General features: G+C 37.6%; 1 protein-coding gene across 7 annotated transcripts in view; it reads right to left on the reverse strand.

Annotated features, from left to right (window-relative positions):
• LOC124154305 (double-stranded RNA-binding protein Staufen homolog 2) overlaps nt 1–19,910 on the reverse strand; it is a 60,407-nt gene extending 40,497 nt beyond the window's left edge. For 3 of the 7 annotated variants that reach the window (XM_046527947.1, XM_046527949.1, XM_046527942.1), the window contains exons 1-4: nt 19,463–19,907; nt 19,231–19,328; nt 7,051–7,193; nt 5,419–5,493 (exon numbers count right to left, since the gene is read on the reverse strand). In XM_046527947.1, coding sequence (XP_046383903.1) covers nt 5,419–5,493; nt 7,051–7,193; nt 19,231–19,289 — 277 coding nt within the window. In that variant the 5' untranslated portion in view covers nt 19,290–19,328; nt 19,463–19,907. Of the gene's footprint in view, nt 1–5,418; nt 5,494–7,050; nt 7,194–19,230; nt 19,329–19,462 lie in introns of all 7 variants that reach the window. The other 4 variants (XM_046527945.1, XM_046527944.1, XM_046527946.1 and 1 more) reach the window with 3 other exon arrangements.
• Nucleotides 19,911–20,667: the final 757 nt, after the last annotated feature.

A 20,667-nucleotide genomic window follows, 5' to 3' on the forward strand; every position in this document is an offset into this window, starting at 1 on the left:
GAAAATGCGTACTGTTTCTTGCAGATAAAAAATGTGATGTATGCAGAGACAGCTGTCAAATAAATATCCTTTCCATTTTATTTATTACTTATTTAATGACACAACACCAAAAACAGCACCATTTGGCCTTTAAATCAGGATTTTCAAGACATTTAATAATTAAACATACAAGAACATCCACACCCTGGATAGAGGCAACCTACCCAGGTGGGACTCCATACAAGTAGCACAGCGAGGGGGTTTTTGGGGAATAAAATCCACCCCAGAGCTCAGAGAAATTTTTAAGTTTAATCCATTTTACGTAATTGGATTAATATTACTTACAGAATAGAGTAAATATTAAAAAATATCCCTCAGAAGGCCATAAAACTCACCATTTTGAACCATTTATCTGAAAAATTTTCTAGGGGAGGGACCCAGCACCTCCCACTTACCCTGGCGGGTATTCCACACCCTCTGACACTCCAATGTTTTGCGCCAAAAACACCCCCCTAGCCTTAATTCCTAGCTGCACCCCTGCTCCAAACCACGAGCTTTGGTTTGGCAGGTGAGGACTTAACCCCACCACCACTGAGGCTGGTGATTCCCATTTCATGAAATTCGATCTCTTTTTATATAAAACAATTCATGCTTCTTATATCATCCCTTATCATATTTAATTGAAAACTACCTAAATACCGTATTTGCACGAATCTAAGACGAGGTTTTTTTCCCTCAAACTCCTTCAGAAGAGTGGGTTTGTCTTACAATCGGATGAAAAATTCTCGACGTCAATCGGGTTGCATAATTTATGTCAGAAAAAAAATTATGGATAATGGAGTTTGCCACCTGATAGCTATACAACGAAAAACCAGCGTCAAAAATAGCTGAACAGCAATTTAGCTTATTTAATTTTGCTTTTAAGTAAAAAACATTTACCATTTTTTGGCAGCAGGCAAAGATTGGGTGCGCGCCAATAAGTCGCCGCGTGCACTTCTGCCATGTCCACGAGATCGCCTACTTTAACCTGGGTTTGGCTTAGTTTTAAAGCTTGATCAACTCACAAAATGTTTGTGTGATTGGTTACAATTTACCTTAACTGTAACGTTAAAGTCTCAATGCCATCGCAGAATAAACTGCTACAAAGTCGTTGCATTTTTCACAGATCAACAGTAAGAAGGCAACATGAAATGCATCTGATTAGAGAGATCGATTCAGTTGTGATTCCGTGCCTTTCAGAGTATTACGGTGGCAGAGAAAAGAAGTCATTACACTGCCGCTTTCAAAAGAAAAGTTGCATTATTTGCAGAGAAAAATTCCAATTCTGCAGCTGGAAGAGTATTTGGAGTTCGGAATGTAATGTTAGACCCTGGAGACATGATTCGATAAAGATTTTCTCGAGTACAGCAACAAGGAGAGCATTTTCTGGAACTCAAAAAGGAAGGTACGAAGAATTGGAAACAAAACTAAGTGATTGGTAGTGAAGGCTATTCGAGTTCTCCACCGGGTAATCTCCTTCATGGCTGCCGACGTTTCGGGGTACGAGTCGTACTCCATCTTCAGGGCTGAGTGTCATTTCTCGGAAGGTGTTCGCCTTATATAGCATGCCAGGATGTCAGGTTCCCTCTGATTGGTCCTTGGTATTAGCCAATCAGATTTTATTCAATACGGGTTTCCATACATAACTGAGGCAGCAACCTCCATCTCTATTGAAGTTTTTGTCCGTTAGCCGGATCTCTATGGCCTCCTTCGTAATTCTTTCCCAATAATTCTTTTCTTGAGAGATGATCTTCACATCTTCCCAATGGATGGCGTGGTTCTGGTTGATGCCGTGTTTGGCCATTGCAGATTTTTCTGGATGACATAGCCTGAAATGCCTTTGATGTTCCTTTATTCTCGTGGCAATTGTCCTGCCAGTTTCACCCACGTAAACTTCTCCACATTCACAGGGAATCTGGTATATCCCGGGAGTTGCGAGGCCACAGGGATCCTTGGCTCTAACTAGTTGGTCCCTAAGCTTAGTACAGGGCCGGAAGAAGGATTCAATTCAGTGTCTTTTCAAAATTCTGGAGATTTTGCCGGAAACCGTGGACACGTACGGCATTCCGGCTATTGCCACCAGTTCCTCACGTTCTTCATCCTCACGGGCGCCTTCTCGGTCGCTGAAGGCCCTTTTAAGGGCCAAAGATATCTCCCCCTTGTTGTAGCCATTCAGGCGGAAGGTCTTTTAAGGATGATTAATCTCCTGTGCTAGGTTATCAGAGTCGGATATGGCCCTTGCTCGGTGGAATAGCGTGGACAAAACCGATCTTCTTTGGGATGGAGGATGATGACTAAGTCCATTCAGGTAAAGGTCGGTATGCATGGGTTTCCGGTAGACGCTGTGCCCCAGATGACCATCTTCCTGGCGGTATATCAGGATATCCAAGAAAGGTAGCCAACCCATTTTCTCTACTTCCATCGTGAAGAGAATGTTGGGGTGGTGGCTGTTCACATGGTCGAGGAAATTTTTCAGTTGGTCCGGTCCATGTGGCCAAATGATAAAATAATTGTAATATCCCAGCGGGCTAAAGGACTACCAGTTTCTAGCAAAATTATTCAAGTGAAAGCAAAAGAATTAGCTCGGACTTTGGGTATTCTGCGGACTGAATTCGGAGGTAGTCGATCTTGGGTGCAAAAGTTCATGGCTCAGAAAGGATTTTCTCTTCGTCGGCAAACTTCGATTTGACAAAAACTTCCTCCAAATTTTTAAGAGAAGCTGGTTGAATTCCAGCGTAAGAAAACTACAAGAAAAAGGATATCTTTTTGTCCAAATAGGTAATGCTGACCGGACACCAGTTTATTTTGATATGCCCAATGCATATACGGTGACAAAAAAGGGGATAAGGAAGTGAAGATACTTTCTGCCGGTGCTGAAAAACAAAGACTAACAGTTATGCTATGCTGTACCGCTGATGGATTCAAACTGCCACCATAGTTCTCAAATGCAAGAATGTGCCCAAGGGTGAGAATTTTCCTTCAGGAATGATTGTTAGAGCAAATGAGAAAGGGTGGATGACGAGTGAAATGGTAGTTGAATGGCTGAAATTGGTATGATTCCGACAGCCGGGACACCTCCTCAAATTAAAGTCTCTACTTGTTCTGGATTCTTATCGAGGGCACATTACTCCTGCTGTGAAGGATGCAATGAAAGAAGCAGATAGTGACTTGGCCGTGATTCCAGGAGGTATGAGATCCATAGGTGCAGCCTTAAGACGTTTGCGTTAATAAGCCTTTTAAAGATCAATTGAAAAGGTTTTATACAGATTGATTGGCATCTGGAGAATGGGAGCTGACGCCATCTGGACGCGTAAAGAGGGCTGGCATATCTCAGTTGGTGCATTGGATTTTAGCTGCATGGAAAGGAGTGAAAGAGGAAATAATTATTAAAGCATTTAAGAAATGCGGTATTTCTAATCTTATGGATGGAAGTGAGGATGATGAACTTTGGCAGAGCAGTGATAAAGATTCAACTGGAAATGAATGTGATAGTGACAGTAACTAAAATGATTCTTTGTGAAATATTTTTTAAAAATATTTTGTAAATTAGTAAGTTTTGTAAGTCACCAAGTGAAAGTATCTTCTTTCATCATTTCTTGTTGATGAAGCCGTAGTGTTACATGTAGAAAGAAATTGTCAATACAACTAGTAGCTATAAGCAATAGGGTGGTTTCCTATTATTTTTTTATTGCCTAAATCGAAAGATTATTACTCCTGGAGTACGTATTTCACGCTTTTAGATTTTTAAATGACGATATCTATTTTTCGCGATTAAATGAAAAGTGAAAAATTTCAAGCGCGCGAAAACGCGACGCTTAAGTATGAATGTCGGGAAGTCTCTCCGCGTGACGTATTTCTGGTTCCCCTCCCGCCCTGTGAGGTGACCTTGAGGCAAGGCTTAGCGCTGATACGACGCAGGCTGCTAGCGGCTAGCCTAGAACCCTGCTGGCTGGTAGCGCTTGGCTTAAATAAGGATTATTAATAACTTATCAAATGAGGAAAACTTTCTGACCTTAGCCAGTTTTAATAAGTGATTGTTAAGACATGTTTCCCTGAGCTCTGCGCCTCATGCATGCAATGGTAACCTCAGACGACGTATAACTCCTATCTTCTCGTATAGAAACTAGGTCCCTGTGACGTCACATGGAGTGGCATCGCATGGGCGCCAATCTGGCCCTTTTCAAATGAGGATAAAAATGGACCATTGCCATTCGTCTAACCCGGCATTTCTAAAACAAAATAATTTGTATATTATGAATACACTAATGGTGGGTAACGAATCGCAATCAATGCTTTTCGTTTTCTTTGATGAAGGAAACCACCCTATTAATATGTTTGCATTTCCTATTTTTCTGTTTATGTGCACATATGTTGATAACCTTAGACCGTAAGTATTTTATCATTTATTGCTTTTGATGGGAGTATTGGTTTATGGCCACTTTGGAATAAAACAACAAGAAATACCTTGGAACTCTTGTATTAATCACCCAATTACGACGCGGGTAGTGAATATGACTGTTCGGTCTGCAGCTCTCTGTCACAATGACCGTGGTGGCAGGGTGTATATAATATTTTGCTGACTACTGACTTTCGTATCCTCTCCAAGCTCTCAGCTGCATCTTGGTGGCAACAAGGTGATAAGCATGACTTTCGGGTTAAAGTAGGGTATCATCATTTCGCCGAGCACGTCAAGCCATCTCGCGTCGCCAATGCGAGGCGATGACAATGCATCGCGGCAAGCACAATAATGTATAGGAGATGGACTCTTGTAGCAGTGCTTGCAACTGAGGGAAACAGGAGCAGCGTTCTGTTATGTCTATCATTAATATTATTTCCCCTATATTTTGGTGCCGAGATCGATAAAATAATATAGAAATTTAATATATTTATTGGAGTTGCAACCTCAAAATTCTCGTCGTGGACATTCAAAGCAAACAGCAATCAGAAGATAAACAAATGATAATGAATGTAAAAAACAAAAACAACAACAAAAATAAATAAAAAATTCAATTAGAATAAATTTATAGGCACCAGTAATCGTCTAACAAATTATTTTTCAAAATAATTTTTTTTCCTTAGTGGAGTTCCAAAAAATAATATATGTAGTCGTCTTAGAATCGTGTTCGTCTTAGATTCGTGTAAATACGGTATGTTTTTCGTTGCCAGAGGATGAAATTTGCTTCTTTTGCACCACTCCAGATATGATTTTTACACCACTTTCACTCTAGTTAATATGCCACTTTCAAGGGTTCCTACCAATAAACCATGAAATTCACAACATGAATAGTCTCATGAAATAAATTTAATCACTGAGATGGAGGTCGACTGCAAGAACAAACATCTTTATCCAAAATTACAAAAATACTTCTAAACATTCAACAGAAAATATTTTCAATGTACCTGTTGCATGGGATGGAGGAACAACAGCTCCCGGCCCAGTCGCCATTACAGGAGTAGGCATAGACACAACAACACCTGATGGCAAAAATCACACCAAATTTCAAGCTATGATACACGTACCTTTCCTTTCTATAATTAACTTCCAAAAATCCAAACACTTTTAAACAGCAAGTACAACAAGATCGAAACAAAGACGTATTGAGAGAAGAAAATTTATTCCCAATAACTTTCTAGTGATGAACAATGCATTCATAAACTGAATCCAAAAAAATGGTGGCTACAGTGAATCTTTAATACTAATTTAGTTCTAAGTCAGAGTATCAAATATTTTTTTCTCAGGAGCTGTAAGACCTTGTTACTTCATGTTTTTGTTTTGTGTTGGCACAGTAGACCCCGGCTCACGATGATTATCTATTTCACATGTTTATTCGCGATGTGAATTCCATGGTAAAGTCAACAAGAAAATACTGTTTGAGAGAATTTGTTTTACTTCAACATTTCTAAGGCCCTTTACGGCGCACAATGAGGCAGAGACATAAAATATATAGGAATCGAATGATTAAATGCTACTTAAATAGTCTACTGATTTACATTACACTTGGCAAGTTGCTGCAAGCAAGAACAATGCTCTTAGTTCCTAGCACATTAGTTGTTGAGTGAATCCACGAAAAAGTTAAGACATCATCAAGAGGGGGTCTACTCAACCGGTTTATTATAGGGTGGTTTCCTATTGTTTTTTTATAGCCTAAATTGAAAGATTACTACTCCTGAATTTTCACACTTTTAGAATTTTAAATGACGATATCTATTTTTTGCGATAAAATGAAAAGTGAAAATTTTCAAACGTGCAAAAACGTGACAGCTAAGTATGAATGCTGGGAAAACTCTGAGTGACGTCATTTTGGTTCCTGCTTTCGCCACATGAGGTGACCTTGGGGCAAGGATATGTGCTTTGCTACGATGCAGGCTGCTAGCAGGTAGCAGAGTACCCTGCTAGCGGGTAGCGCTTGGCTTAAATAAGGATTATAAACACCCTATCAAACGAAGGAAACTTTCAGACCTTATGTTTATGGGTTTCTTGAAGCCAAAGGTTTTCAAACAATTACCAGTTCAGGTTAATTTTCCTTCACAGTTACATAGGTTAAATAATTTCATTCAAAACTATATCTGTGGTACATCCAAGACTAATCTGAGGAAACTCCTTTCCAGAGAAATGTCATTTGATATGAAAATTTTACAGACCAAAAAATATGTAATATTATTAAAAATTTCCTTTTAACATCCACCAGTCTTTCTCAATCAGAAAATAATCATGAGTTAATAGAACTTATAGCGAATTATTATGTTATTGGCATCAATGGAACTCACAAATGAGCATTGTTGCATGGATTTGCTTATGTTTCCTTTCCCCATAACTTAGTATTAATACATATTTCATTTTCTCCAACATCATGATGCAAACAACAGGTAGAATGTACACAATGTATGGAGTGAGTAAGCCCTAAAATATCAAATAAGAAAACTGTGTGCTATTACTACAATAACAATACCTGAATTAATAGTATACTATGGAACTAGTGATATCACAAAAAATAGTGAAATGATACAAACATCACTTGAGGCAAGTCTTACCTGGTACACCATTTGGCTGTGGGGGCTGAGGCGAAGGATGCATACCCATGAGGATGGGAGGGGCACCATGTGGTGGACGAGACCTATGAGGACCACCAAGGCTCCCTGGTTGACCCATTCTCAAGGGCAGCTGGGCAGCCATTCTGAAAGAAACTTGGAAACTTAAAAAAAGTGAACTAAGAACTACTCCAAAAAAAGCAGATGAATTTTCTTCACTATGACTGCCAATTAAATTTTATTTTGGCTCGAACAGTCATACGGATACAATGCGTGACAATAATTATCACATCATCATTCATTCACTAGGTGGAATTTTTTATGCAACGATACATAAATTTGTTATTTTCTCATTTTTGTATAGGTCCCGACTTTCTATGGCCTATTTCCTAAGGGTATACTTGATGATGAAAAAAAAACAGCAGGAGGTTGCTAACATTACCTTTACTCAGCCAACCAAAACTTGGCCACTAGACAATTAAGTATCTGCTCAATATAGGTCAAGAGCAATCGGCCAACTGGCACACCAAAGAATAATTTAACATAACACTCATTATAGATACATAGTCATTCATTTCTTAACCATCACTTTATACGAACATGCCTACAGAATTCAAATGCTAATACAGCACTCCAAATCATAAGTACAATCAAAGATGATCAAAAAAAGCAGCTAGTAAATGTTCTTTACACATTCAGACAGGGGCGGATCCAGGATTTCTTTCTGGGGGGGCACAAAGAAGGCTGTGTCCAGGATTTTGTTCTGGGGGGCACAAGGATACCTCGTAATACAAAACGAACGCAATGATAATGGGGCTTTATCAAAATCTTCCATATTTTTTAAGGTTATGGGGGGGGGGGCACATGCCCCCGCCCCTAGATCCGCCTATCCATTCAAAGGGCTCTAGTTTTCTCATGTAGAGCAAGCCACTTCATGTATTAGGATGACGGTAGAGCATTATCCTGTATTTTATACATACTTGTTGCTATGCGATGTAGTCTTCAAATAGAATAGCAAGGAATTTTTTCATCATTTACCAACTCTAATACTAATTCACTTGCTGAGAGTATTAATAGCTAGGGAGTAGTTACTGTATTTAACCCTTTCACTCCCAAGCGGCCGATATATCGGCCGCGGCCTTCCTACCCAATACGCCCAAGCGGCCGATTAATCGGCCGCTTGCTTAGAGCAATATTTCACATAAACTATGATGTGTTATTATTTAATTTATTTTTATAATGAATGTATACATATTTTGCTATCCTTAGGTATTTTTTATATAATTTAATTTATACTTTTGATATTTTAATGGACGCTCTTTCTTTAACTCTTTGTAAAATCTGACTCATTTTGTCGAAATTCTTATGCCACTTTATAACTAAGCGAAATTAGAAAATTTGTACATCATTGTTGCTAACTATCGTTTATAAGTTATATTGAGGATAAATTTTAATAAATATGTAATTGAAATGTTCTTTTTCTGTAATTTTTTATGTAAACTGACAGCTTATTGAACTCCTTTTTTTCCTCTCGTAAATTGCCGCCACGGCTGAATAATGACCTTATGATGTTCTCAACAAGCTTAGGCACGCTTTTACGCAAGATTTATTGTTATTCACTTCACTACATCACGTTCGTCTTTATTCGTGTAATACACTGGTGCGTATGACTCCGTTCTTTCCACGACGTAACATTTTATCTAACCTCTAATCTCCCGCCCGCTGCAATTATATTTCGACATCTCCTTATTACAATCAAATCCTTTTTCGGTATCGACATACATTTCAAAGGAATCGTCTTATCTGACTTACATTATTACATTTTATTCACAAGGAAACAATACTTCTTGTTTACAGGAAGAGTACACTAAGGGTAAGATTATCGTGCGTGGCGCGCGAATAAAATGTTTTCAGCGAACCTCAGCAAGTGGCCGATAACGTCGCCGAATAGTTGCCGTGAAAGTGATGGCTTCACAGTTTTTTATCCTAATCTTCCTTATCTACATAAGTGATTCATTGTGTCACTGCTTTGCTGACACCTACTTTGTGGGCAACTTCTGAGAATGCGTCATCAGTTACAAATGTAATGGTTTGCATGCGGGGTCCCGACGGCTTAGTTTGCATCAACTCGCGCGTATCAGAGGTCGGATACTTTTCTTCGCGTTGTGTTTTCTGTGCATTGAGTCACTTGAATTTGCGATAAGTTCATCATTGCAGCGAAATCTGCGTATAAAAGTCTTGTGCCTTTTTTTAGTGGTGTGAGTGATATTTTTCAAAATAAAAATCACCAATAATGGCTGGACCATCACGCGTAACGGACAAGGATATTTTGGAAATTTTAGACAGTTCATCCAATCAAAGTGAATCAGACTACAACGAAAGTGACAGTGAGTCGGGGAACAATACTGATGGAGATCAGCATTCGTTTCAGTCTTCGGGTGAGCTGGACACTGACGAAGACAGTGACAACGGAGAATGGAGGGAAGTACAAGCTAATGAAGAACAAATACCCATTAAATTCAAGTTCCAAGAAGTAAGTGGACCCAAGAAAGCCCCACCACCTAACTCGCCACCAATTCTTTATTTTAGACTTTTTTTTACGGACCTTCTTTTGAACCTCTTCGTCACTGAAACAAATAGATATGCAAAACAAAACATTACCTCTCATTCAGGAAGATCATCACCACCACTGAAGTGGGAAACAGTTACAATTGCGGAAATGAAAGGATTCCTTGCCTGTATTTTGAACATGGGAATTATACGGAAGCCCACCATAGCTTCATATTGGTCGACTTTGCCTTCTCAGAGTACCCCTTGGTTCAGAAAAATGTTTCCGCGGAATCGCTTCCAGCAAATTTTGCGATTCTTTCATCTGGTTGACCCTAAAAAATGTACGGCCCGTAACGATCCCAGATATGACCCTTGCATCAGGTATCAACCCCTTGTTGACCATGCAAATAATGTATTTAGATACCATTATACCCCTCACGAAACTCTGAGTGTAGATGAAAGTCTGGTGGGGACAAAAAACCGTACAAGTTTGTTGCAGTACCTGCCAAATAAGCACCATCACCGCTGGGGAATCAAATTTTGAATGCTGTGTGATGCTGTATCAAACTATTGCTTAGGTTTCTTTACCTACAAAGGTAGATCAAATGATGAAGAAAGGATGGAGGTGAAGGAACATGGCCTGGGATATACAGTGGTACTGAAACTCCTTCAGATGAACAATTATTTATACAAAGGCTACCATGTTTTTGTGGACAATTTTTTTATGTCAGTTCCCTTAGTGAACAAACTTTACCAAATGGGTACATATATTACAGGAACTGTTAGAAAAAACCGAAAATTCCTGCCCGAGTTTTTCAAAAAGAAGTTCACCGTTGGGGAAAAAATGTTTTGCCGTTCCGGCTGTATTCTAGCCAGTGCATTTAGGGAAAAAAAATCTCAAAAAGGGCCAGTGATTCTTCTTTCAAGTAAGGCGACTGCAAGGAATAGTGAAGTGACAAAATTGAGACAAGGCCGCGAGAAAAAAACTGTGAAACCGGAAGTAATTTTGGAATATAACAAGTACATGGGAGGTGTAGACTCTTCAGACATGATGCTCTATGTATATTTAGATGAAAGGAAAACATTCAAATATTGGAAGAAAGTAGCGTTCAACATTATTAGTAGGATGGTTTTGAATAGCTACATAATATATAAGGAAAATTTCAAAGAACCTGGAAAGCCTCTGACAAGACTTATGTACACAGTTAGTATAATTGAAAACTTAGGAGCTGAGTGGTTGAATTTCAGGGAAGAGTGCGAAGTGAGGGGCCGTATTTCACCGGGAATAAGGAAACTGGGTGGGAGAAAAGAATACAGATGCTGTGTCTGCAGCACAAAGGAACAAAGAAGAAGATCCAGAACAGTGTGCGTCAGATGCAACAGGGGTTTGCATGGGGAGTGTTTGCATAAGCATAAGTGCTAAAAGAGTGATTGTTAACAAAAGGCAAAGTTTATTCCTACGTGATATTTTAAACGTGAAACTAATCAAAAGTGTACCTATGTACTTATTCCATTAACAACTTGAACAAATAATGAAAAATCCTCCGTGAAATAATTTTCATCATAATTTGTTTGCCCTCGTTTTTATAGAAATAACATTGCATATGTAAGTCATTCATTTGTTTAAATAAATGCAATGTTAACATTTAAACAATTCCTTTAGCTTTAATTTAAAATAGCAATAATTTGTATTATTTAAGGCCTAGATATATAAATATATACATATTTCATAGTTTTTTTACAGAAGACTGGCTTAGGCACTGCTCAAAAGTGATTGTGACAGATTTAAACAATTAAATTTTTATGACAACAATTTTTTTGTCTATGCTTAAAAAATTAGATAGATCTATCAAAAACTAAATTTTTAATGTAACTCAATTTTCAATAATAGCAAAATGAAAAAAATATTATGAATCAATAAGCCATAAAGTTAAGTTTTTCGTAAAAACATTTTAAAGTATTAATTTTATAAATTTATTAATGCAAAACTAAAATTTATACATAATGATAATTAACATTTTTGAAAACGTCATTTATTTTTACATATGTGTGATTTTTTCCATGTCTATAAAACCTAAAATAAATCCATGAGAATTTTTAAGAAAAGTACTAATAATTTCATAAAAAAACCCTTGGGAATTTTGGGTATGCACATTGAAAAATGCTTGGGAGTGAAAGGGTTAAATAATTATGTTGTACTTTATATACTGACGAATCTGATACCTACATTTGTATGGTCTGCGGAGAATAAATTATTATTATTATTATTAAACACATGAATACTTGGCAAAGGCTGCAATTGACCCATTAAAATATGCAACAATATTGAAAAAGAGTTTTGGCCCACAGGAAAGATATCAAGAAATACATATTTATATCCAATCCATAATTGCAATCAGTAGAATTAATTAATTACAAATGAAAGGAAAAATTTTGGGCAGGTTATTGGGGATAATTTGAGTTACATAGCTATAGGGACTTCAAAATGAAAGCTTTGACAATTATGTTGCCACTGAAATGGACACATCACATTTTACATCAATTTCCTTGAGCAGTTAACTGTTTTCAGGGTTTAAATTCTAATAAAACTGCACTGCGAAAGTCTATGGCTATCAGTGAAAGAAGGGCATACACTAATAAAACCAAGATAGTAGGTATCCTCAATAGTCCCATTATTGATGATGATAAAGTCAGGCTGTCATTTTGTAGTTATCATTTAAATATCTTGTAACTAGAAATATCTCATGAAGGGAACTTTAAAAATTTTCACAAGACTCACACTTACGAACTAATTCTTACTTTTCACAAAGTTTCCAAAGGGATTAGCTTTCTTTAACATCATTTCACAAGAAGTTCAGTTCTACTAAACATAATTGTGCCAAAAAACTAGTACCAAAGTCAACCCAAGCAAACAATTACTACCTTTGTGTTAGTATATAGAATCCCTAGCAGATATCTCATAAGGCTCACATAGGTATTTTCTCTTGAATTCCCATTGCACACCTCATCAGACATGAAATCAATTGATTCCACTTCACCAGGTGAAAATTCATGCTGAATGAAGGCAAAAATATAACCTTTATAAAATTTTCACTTTTTTAGGATACGACCCATTTCGAACTTAAGGCATCATTTTAGTACAAATTTTTACAGCACAATTCTAATATATATGTACTAAGGACGAGGGAGAAGGGTTATGGAGAGGAGAGGTCAGGGTGGAGCAGGAGGGTGGGTGGGGGAGTGGTTGGGTTGAGTGACTATAAGTTCAGGGAATAAAAGGCTGGGAAGGTTAGCTGGCTGGCAGAGGAGAGGTTGGTGCTTTTGAAAGACAATGTCATTGAGTACCTGGTCCATACTCAAATTCCTTTAAATCTTTAATTCTTCCAGAATGTCCATCTTCTTCTCCTCCTAGGAAGGGTGTACGAGGGGAGACCCAAAAATAATCGGACACAATTTTTAAAAATTTCAAAATTCAATTTTTTGTCTTACAAAGATTAGTCACCTTCGAAGTATTCTTCATTTACTCTGATACATTAGTTAAAACTATTATCCCACTACGCAAAACACCTTTGGTGCTTGTCATTTCCGATGCCTTGCAGCACCGCCTTCGATTTTCTTTTCACCTCCATAATATGACAAAAACTTTTCCCTTTCATCACCATTTTCATCCGGTTGAACTGCATCCGGTGGAACTCAAAAAGTGCAAGATCTGGTGAGTAGGGTGGGTGAGGAAGCAGTATCATGCAATTTTTTACCAAAAACTCATGTCGCGGCAATCAGCAACATGTGCCGCTTCTGATCAAGAGGCAAAAAGCGGCACACCGCGATTCATCACAATTGCTAATCTTCAGCTAAAATTCGCTGTAATGGACTCCACATATGACCACATTGTTCAGCGAGTCCATCAATAGTACGCCTCTTATCCTCATACACAAGGATAAGAGTTTTTTTTCCAGATTTTCATCAATTCTGGACCTGGGAAGCCGGTCCGGGCATTGAATGTCTTCTATCGACATGTTGCCACATTTGAATCGCAAACATCACTTGAGGACTTTTTAATGCGTGTTCCTTATTAGTCGTAGACAACATATTAACCGTATCTGACTCAATTTTACTGAGCAGAGAGCAAAATTTCAACACTGCACGATGTTCTCGACTATCAGCCATTTCAAAGATTGAAGAGGTCAAAAAACTCTTTGAATGTAAACCATCACAGGGGCTTGCTACAACTGTCTATATCGATGCTGTTTCACATACTGACTCAGAAATGATGAAATAACATCCATCAAATGGGAGAAGCCCAAAATATTAGAGCGACATGCATAGCGATATATGGCCAGATATTTTTTTCCCCCGCCTTGTAGTATCTTAGGTATGAAGTCGCTCTTCTATACGGCTTCTGCCATAGATTCATGTCACTCATACTATTGCTATTGGGTGCTGGAACATTGCAGTATATTATCTATCTAATGTTCAGGTGGCGTTTCTCTGAAAACCACCAATAATCATGTTTGTTTCTGATAGTGCGTGCACTTAACACAATTATTGCCACAGAATCCCATGTTTGTTATCCAAAAGGCTACTTTTTGTGAATTACTTGCAGGTGACTTTAGCTATATTGATGAATATGATGCTCAGCTAGCCATGATCAGGTCATGATGCTCACATATCTCATGACATTTGATGTTAGATTTGAGAATGAACTAATTTATACAATCTTTCAACTGTTAGATTTATACTGAACTTTTCGGATCTCGGAAATCAAAAGTTGTTCATCAAGAAAATCATGTATGTGCTTGGCAAAGCCATTTGCTCTTCTGTATACCCAAATCTGAAAACTAAGGCCAGTTGATGCGTGGATTTCATGGCTATAAATATCAATTAAAGTCAATTTTCCAGCATATTCAAAATGAATTCACTACAGGCATTTCACTTACAAGTCTGTTATATTAACCTTCATTCAATATTAAAACTTCTTTCATTTAGCATATTATTATCTATGCAACTTCCATAAGACCCTAACAGGTTCTTCATTAAAAAATAAAAAAATAATGGATTTTAATTAATTACAACAGTATAAGATATCTGTAGTCAGAAAATTGTTTTCATTGTCGATTACAAGGCTCAATTCAAAGTTTGCCTAGATTATCTAACAAGAAAATCTGATTAATAATAATAATAATTTTTATTGTTCCTAGAGATCACATGTTCTGGTGACATTGGAAGTCGTCAAAATAAAGTAAATAATTAAAGTAATAGTTACAAATAAATGAAGTGATATAACATTTACAATTTTTACAGATAAAAGAAAAAAAGTTACAATTTTAGTGGTTGATGGGCAAAGATTACTCCGAGCCCAACATAAAATCCTTCAGGCTATAATAGTTATTTTCCATTAAATATTTCTTCAAAGCATTCTTGAATGGTGTAGGTGGAAGACATTTAATATCATACGGTAGCTTGTTGTATATTTTTGATAGGGAGAAAAGGGGTCCTTTTTGGCAGAAAGTGCTATGGTAGTCTTTGAGGTGAATGTCATTGGTGGTTCTGGTAGCGTGATTATGGAGAGAACTATTTTTTGGAAAGTATTCAGGGTTATTCATAACAAAAGAGGCACAGTTGAGTATGTACAGTGATGGGAATGTTAGTATTTTCAGATCATTGTAAAGAGGTAAGCCAGGTGCTCGCATAGAAACTCTGGCCATGGCTTTCACTGCACGTTTCTGCATAGAGAAAACTTTGTGGCAGCAGCTAGCATTACCCCAAAAGATGATGCCATAAGTTAGGTGAGGATATATTTTGGCATAATATATCATCTTCAGAGTATCAATGGTAGTTACTTCAGCCAGCTTTCTTATAATAAATATGCCAGTGGATAGTTTATTCATTATATAATCAATATGTGATGACCAGTCAAGGTTGTCAGTGAGGATAACACCTAATAATTTTGTTGAATGTGCCCGGGAAATCATGTGAGGACCAACATTTAAGATCATACTTGAGGTACATGGAGACCGGTTGCCATGGAACTGAAGAAAAACTGTTTTGTCAATGTTGACTTGAAGGGCGTTATCATGACACCATTCTGACATGCTGTTGATACTGCTTTGTGTGGTATTAACTAGGTCGCTCCTATTTACCTCACTTGAAATGATTGAGGTGTCATCTGCATATAGAATGGCATTTTGGAGGAGGGGTTTGTCTGGCAAGTCATTAATGAAAATTAGGAATAGCAATGGCCCTAGTATAGAACCCTGTGGTACTCCTGCTTTCACAGTAAGGGGATTTGACTTAACTACTGTAATGCTTTTTGCTGTTCTGGAGGTATATTTGACAAATTGCTGACGGTCAGTTAGGTATGATGACAACCAGGAGAGAGCTTTCCCCAAGATGCCCACTGACTGCAGTTTAGAGAGGAGAATTTCATGATTAATTCGATCAAAGGCTTTGCTTAGATCAAAGAAAACACCAGCTGCTAATTTGCGTTCCTGAAAAGCTGTGTATAGTTGGTTTAATAACTGAAAGATGGCTGTACTTGTGGATTTGGATTTACAGAAACCATGTTGAGCATTTTTCAGTATTTTAAAGGTTTTGAGATAACTCATTACACGATGGTAAAAGAGTTTTTCGAATATCTTTGAGAAGGCAGACAGTACAGATATAGGTCTGTAGTTTGCCGAGTCATTTAGAGGGCCCTTCTTATGAATTGGGGTAATTATGAAGCATATTTGAAAAGGTCTGGGAAGACTCCAGAGCATATGGAGGTATTAAATATGTCAGAAAGGGGACCAGCAATGACTTTGGCAACATGCTTAATTATAGGCATGGGTATACCATCAGTACCTGCTGACCAACTATTTTTGAAGGAGTGAATAATGTGAATACTTTCAGTTTGCGTGCTTGGGAAGAGAAAAATACTCTGTTCGGGGTTAACTACTTTGAAATCAATTGTGGAATTCAGGGTTGAGGGTGAGTAACAGAATTGTTTATTGAAGCTATCTGCAGTGATTGATGGATCAGAGCAAGGAGTGCCATTAAAGAAGATCGGGGAGGGGGTCAGGGTTCCACAGGAGGATTTTGTGTTATCTTTGATCACTTTCCATGAAGCCTTTATAATGTTGTTTGAGCTTTTTATGTATGTATCAATTTTAATCCTACGTTCATTGTATACCATAGATTTAAGGTCTTTCCTGGCTACTTTGTAACTGGGAATCAATTCATTTTTACCGCTTTTTATCAGGGAGTAAAGGTTGCGTACATTAGTGGCTCTTTTAAGAACATTCTCAGAATATATCTTTTCCTTTAGAGGGAAGATTCTGCTTTTTTTCACATTTAGTGGAAAAGCTGCATTAAAATAGATATGAAAAATGTTAAGGAAGGCACTAAGTTTTGAGTTCAAATCCAGACTTGAGTATATCTCTTCCCAATTTTCTAGAGATAGATCATGAAGGAATTTTTCCATAGCAGAGTCTGAGAAAGCTCGCTGAGACATAGGTACAAGACGAGGTGGGGTGTGGGTTTTGATTTTTATGTTGACATTAATTGCAAGATGGTCAGACATAAGGGAATCAAAAGTAGTAAGAAAATAGAAAGGGTTTTCATTTTCTGAAAAATGATTCCATGCAGTAAATCTCATTCATGTCTACATTGCATAGGTGATTCCATTGTTCTAGGAAATAACAAGGAATTTGATAATAATCTAGTGATAATAAAAACCTTCCATTAAAAATTGATGTAACTCAATACGAGAATATTGTTCGTATGAAGGATTATCATTGAGTAAATAACCTCTATCTCCATTCAGATATTTTAAAAAGTTAATTGTTGTAGTAAGTCTATGCAGGCAGTTCACCATGTCACTGGAATGCAGCAACACATCTACCACAAAATTCATCAATTTACTGTGCCTCTGGATTTTTTGCCCGAGCACAATCCAATTTCCGTGGCATTTCCATGACTTCTCCAACTACTAAAAAGCCTGATTTTACACTTGTACTTTTATATTCACTTTTTCTATTCTCCCTTAATTTTACTTGGTGCCCTAAGACACCCGTTAACTTGAGGTAAGCTTGTCCAAAACCTGTGATACAGCTGGATGTGCCTGCATGCATGAGTTGTTCTGAGGAGGCCCTCTATATTAATGTGTGATTTGCGGAGCTGTAAAGATGTGATGGACAATAAATTAATTCATAACTGAAATGTCTTACTGACCCAGTCTGTGGGGTCAAGGCTTCAAAGATAACCAAAAGATTTCAACTCTCCTTCAAGGTGTCAGTAACATACTCTTCCCTGCCTTGAGGTGATCTAGTTTTAATTCTATTACTTGTGTGGAGCACTCTTGTCACGCATATGCATGAATTTCAGTGTCCCACTATTGTGCTGAGTAATGCACCTTGGTATCCTTTTCTATCACTAAAATAAAAAATAAGCATACAGAAAAAGTTTAGGCAACAAATTCTAGGGTTATTAAATATCTAACACGGCACAACACATTGAAATAATTGCCTCGCCAGCTGTGTACTGATATACTCAAAGAGCTCTAATAAAATAATAATTATTATTATTAAATTATTTCTCCCTCCTTCAAATCAAATTTAATGCTCTATGATACTCTTAATACATTATTCGCCATCCATTGACGATGCCTGCAGCCCGTAATAAGTCGATCAGGGCAGCAATGGCTTCAACTGCATATGTACTTATTTGATACAGCATGTATTCGTTTACCTATATAAATGGTTTTCAATGAATTTTGAGAGATTTTGGCACCATACTTTGCCATTTCCTGCCTCTTCATACTCATGAACTGCTTGCAGCAAAGCAAGAATCACTTGACTGAAGTGTGATCAGATGGGTCTCCACTGCTCGTGTGTCCACAAGTGCTTGAAGTTACACTATTGCTTTCAGATACATGGAGCTCGAGCATACCAAATGGATCAAGCACTTGGCTACATACCACATCACTAAAGAATGACTATGAAGTCCCATGGAGCTAAAATTTTGAGCATAGGCCTCCTACATCGAAGTGCATAATTAGGTCTAGCCACATCACACGAAAGAGAGGCAAAACCCAAAGCACATATTTCTAAACGGTCATGACTGATATGCATGTCTTTCATCACCGAGGCAGTGGGACCGACACAGTCTGAAGAACAACATGAAAATTCTTTAATAAAGAAAATAATCGCATTCAACAACATAAATGAAACGTCATTTGGACACGTTCTTCAAATGAGCCCGGGAAAATTCATATGAGGTTGGGCACAAACTTCAACATGAAACGCAGCATACGGCTCTCCTCGTATAATTGAGCAAAACACAGGGACTGCTCGCGTTATCATTCCAGTCAATAGTATTCACCTTCAAGCAGGGTAAGCTGTCAATTAAGGTATTATAATTCTCAAATGGCGTAATATCACCTTTAAGAATCATAATTATCCGTACATACCTTCCAACATTAACTATTCTGAGAAGTGTACACACTTCCTTTGTGATCTTTCATCAAGTAAATCTTTAGGCAGAAAAATCGCGTGCCATTACATTGGCAAGTTGTTCATTTTGAAAGAAATACCTCAATAAAAAGCTACCAAAAACCGTTATTAACGAAAACAGAAGTCAGAAGTGTAAATTCACCTGTTCGGATCTCGTATTTGGTTCGGAGGAATGGGCACCGCGTGCTGATGATGCAGCATACCGGCAGCAATAAAAAGGTGCGATGATTACGTTTATCACTGAAAGAAAATTAGGATATTAACGCCTGATACTACAACGAAGAATACAAGATTTGAGGAGGGAACATAGGTGTGTACACCACACCGTCAATTGCCGGTGGACATACACGCCACAGTTGTATTATAATACGTACCAAAAATTCTTAATCACTTCAACCAATAAATAGTGATACTATGGTTGCCGTGATAAAGATAAATATGAACTGCCCTAACCTTTACACCCTACGTTGGCAAACAGTAAAGAAAATTAAGACTATCATACAGCCATGATGGTCTACTCCCTGCCCAAGTTCGTACTACTCGAGGGTATGCAAGGTAACCAATTTTTACTTTTCTTATTGCGTACAAAATCAATCAGATTGAATTCTTCGCATGCGAAAATCACATTTCCTCATATCAATATCACGAATTGAACATAGCTTGATGTCAATAAATTATATAAATCATTAGTTTGACTATTCTCATGCATGGTTGTCTGCTAGAGTGAAAAGTTAGACGGAATTCATGAGTTAACAAATCTCAGATTGTACTGTCATTTTCGGTATTTCGGTCTCCCATTTTAGAAAATAGCTCCCAATCTTTACGCAGGTAAAATCTAACCGCATGATAAGAGACATTGGGCTCTCACCGTCCCTGCGTCAATAGTTAAAAAGCGAGTCCAACGAGATGAAATGCATTTTGAGCCTTTATGAAAAAAAGAAGGTAAAAATCACTGAAAAAGACCAGTAAAATAATTTACCAAGTTTACTACGCTTCATTTATCATTATATTTTTTAGTTGAATTATTACTCATATTTTGAAGTTGATTGAAAAACAAAATCATCATGGTAATGCGTTCTTCCTATGATGGTAGTGCCGCGCGATGTACGAATTTCGGACTTTACGTCCTATCCTAAACTTTTCCGAATTGTTAATTTTTCACCCCAAACACAATATTTGGTGCCTTAACTATTATTGGCCATGCTTCAGACCTTGGATAATATACGGTAGGGCATAGTGTACGGCTACGCTGTGGGGCACACGAAAATTTTCGTGTGATGATGTGGTCGATCAAATGATCAGGTCGTAGTAAGATAACTCACAGCGATGTCAGTGTTGAATGATACCGGTAATTAAAACGAATATCAACACAAATCTAATTTTAAAATAAGCTTCTGGAGATGAAAGCATAAATTCATAGTTTTCTGACATAATGCTGGGCATGCGAAGGTGAATAAAAATGGCAATATCACTGAAATTGATCCAAAAATACCATATGTACGATTCGTCTTAAAGAAATAATTTTTCTAAAATTCTATGTAAAAATCCCCTCTTCAGGTCTTGCTGTGAGTAACCAACC

This window comes from Ischnura elegans, chromosome 2 (assembly GCF_921293095.1).
Source record: "Ischnura elegans chromosome 2, ioIscEleg1.1, whole genome shotgun sequence".
Classification (NCBI taxonomy): domain Eukaryota; kingdom Metazoa; phylum Arthropoda; class Insecta; order Odonata; family Coenagrionidae; genus Ischnura; species Ischnura elegans.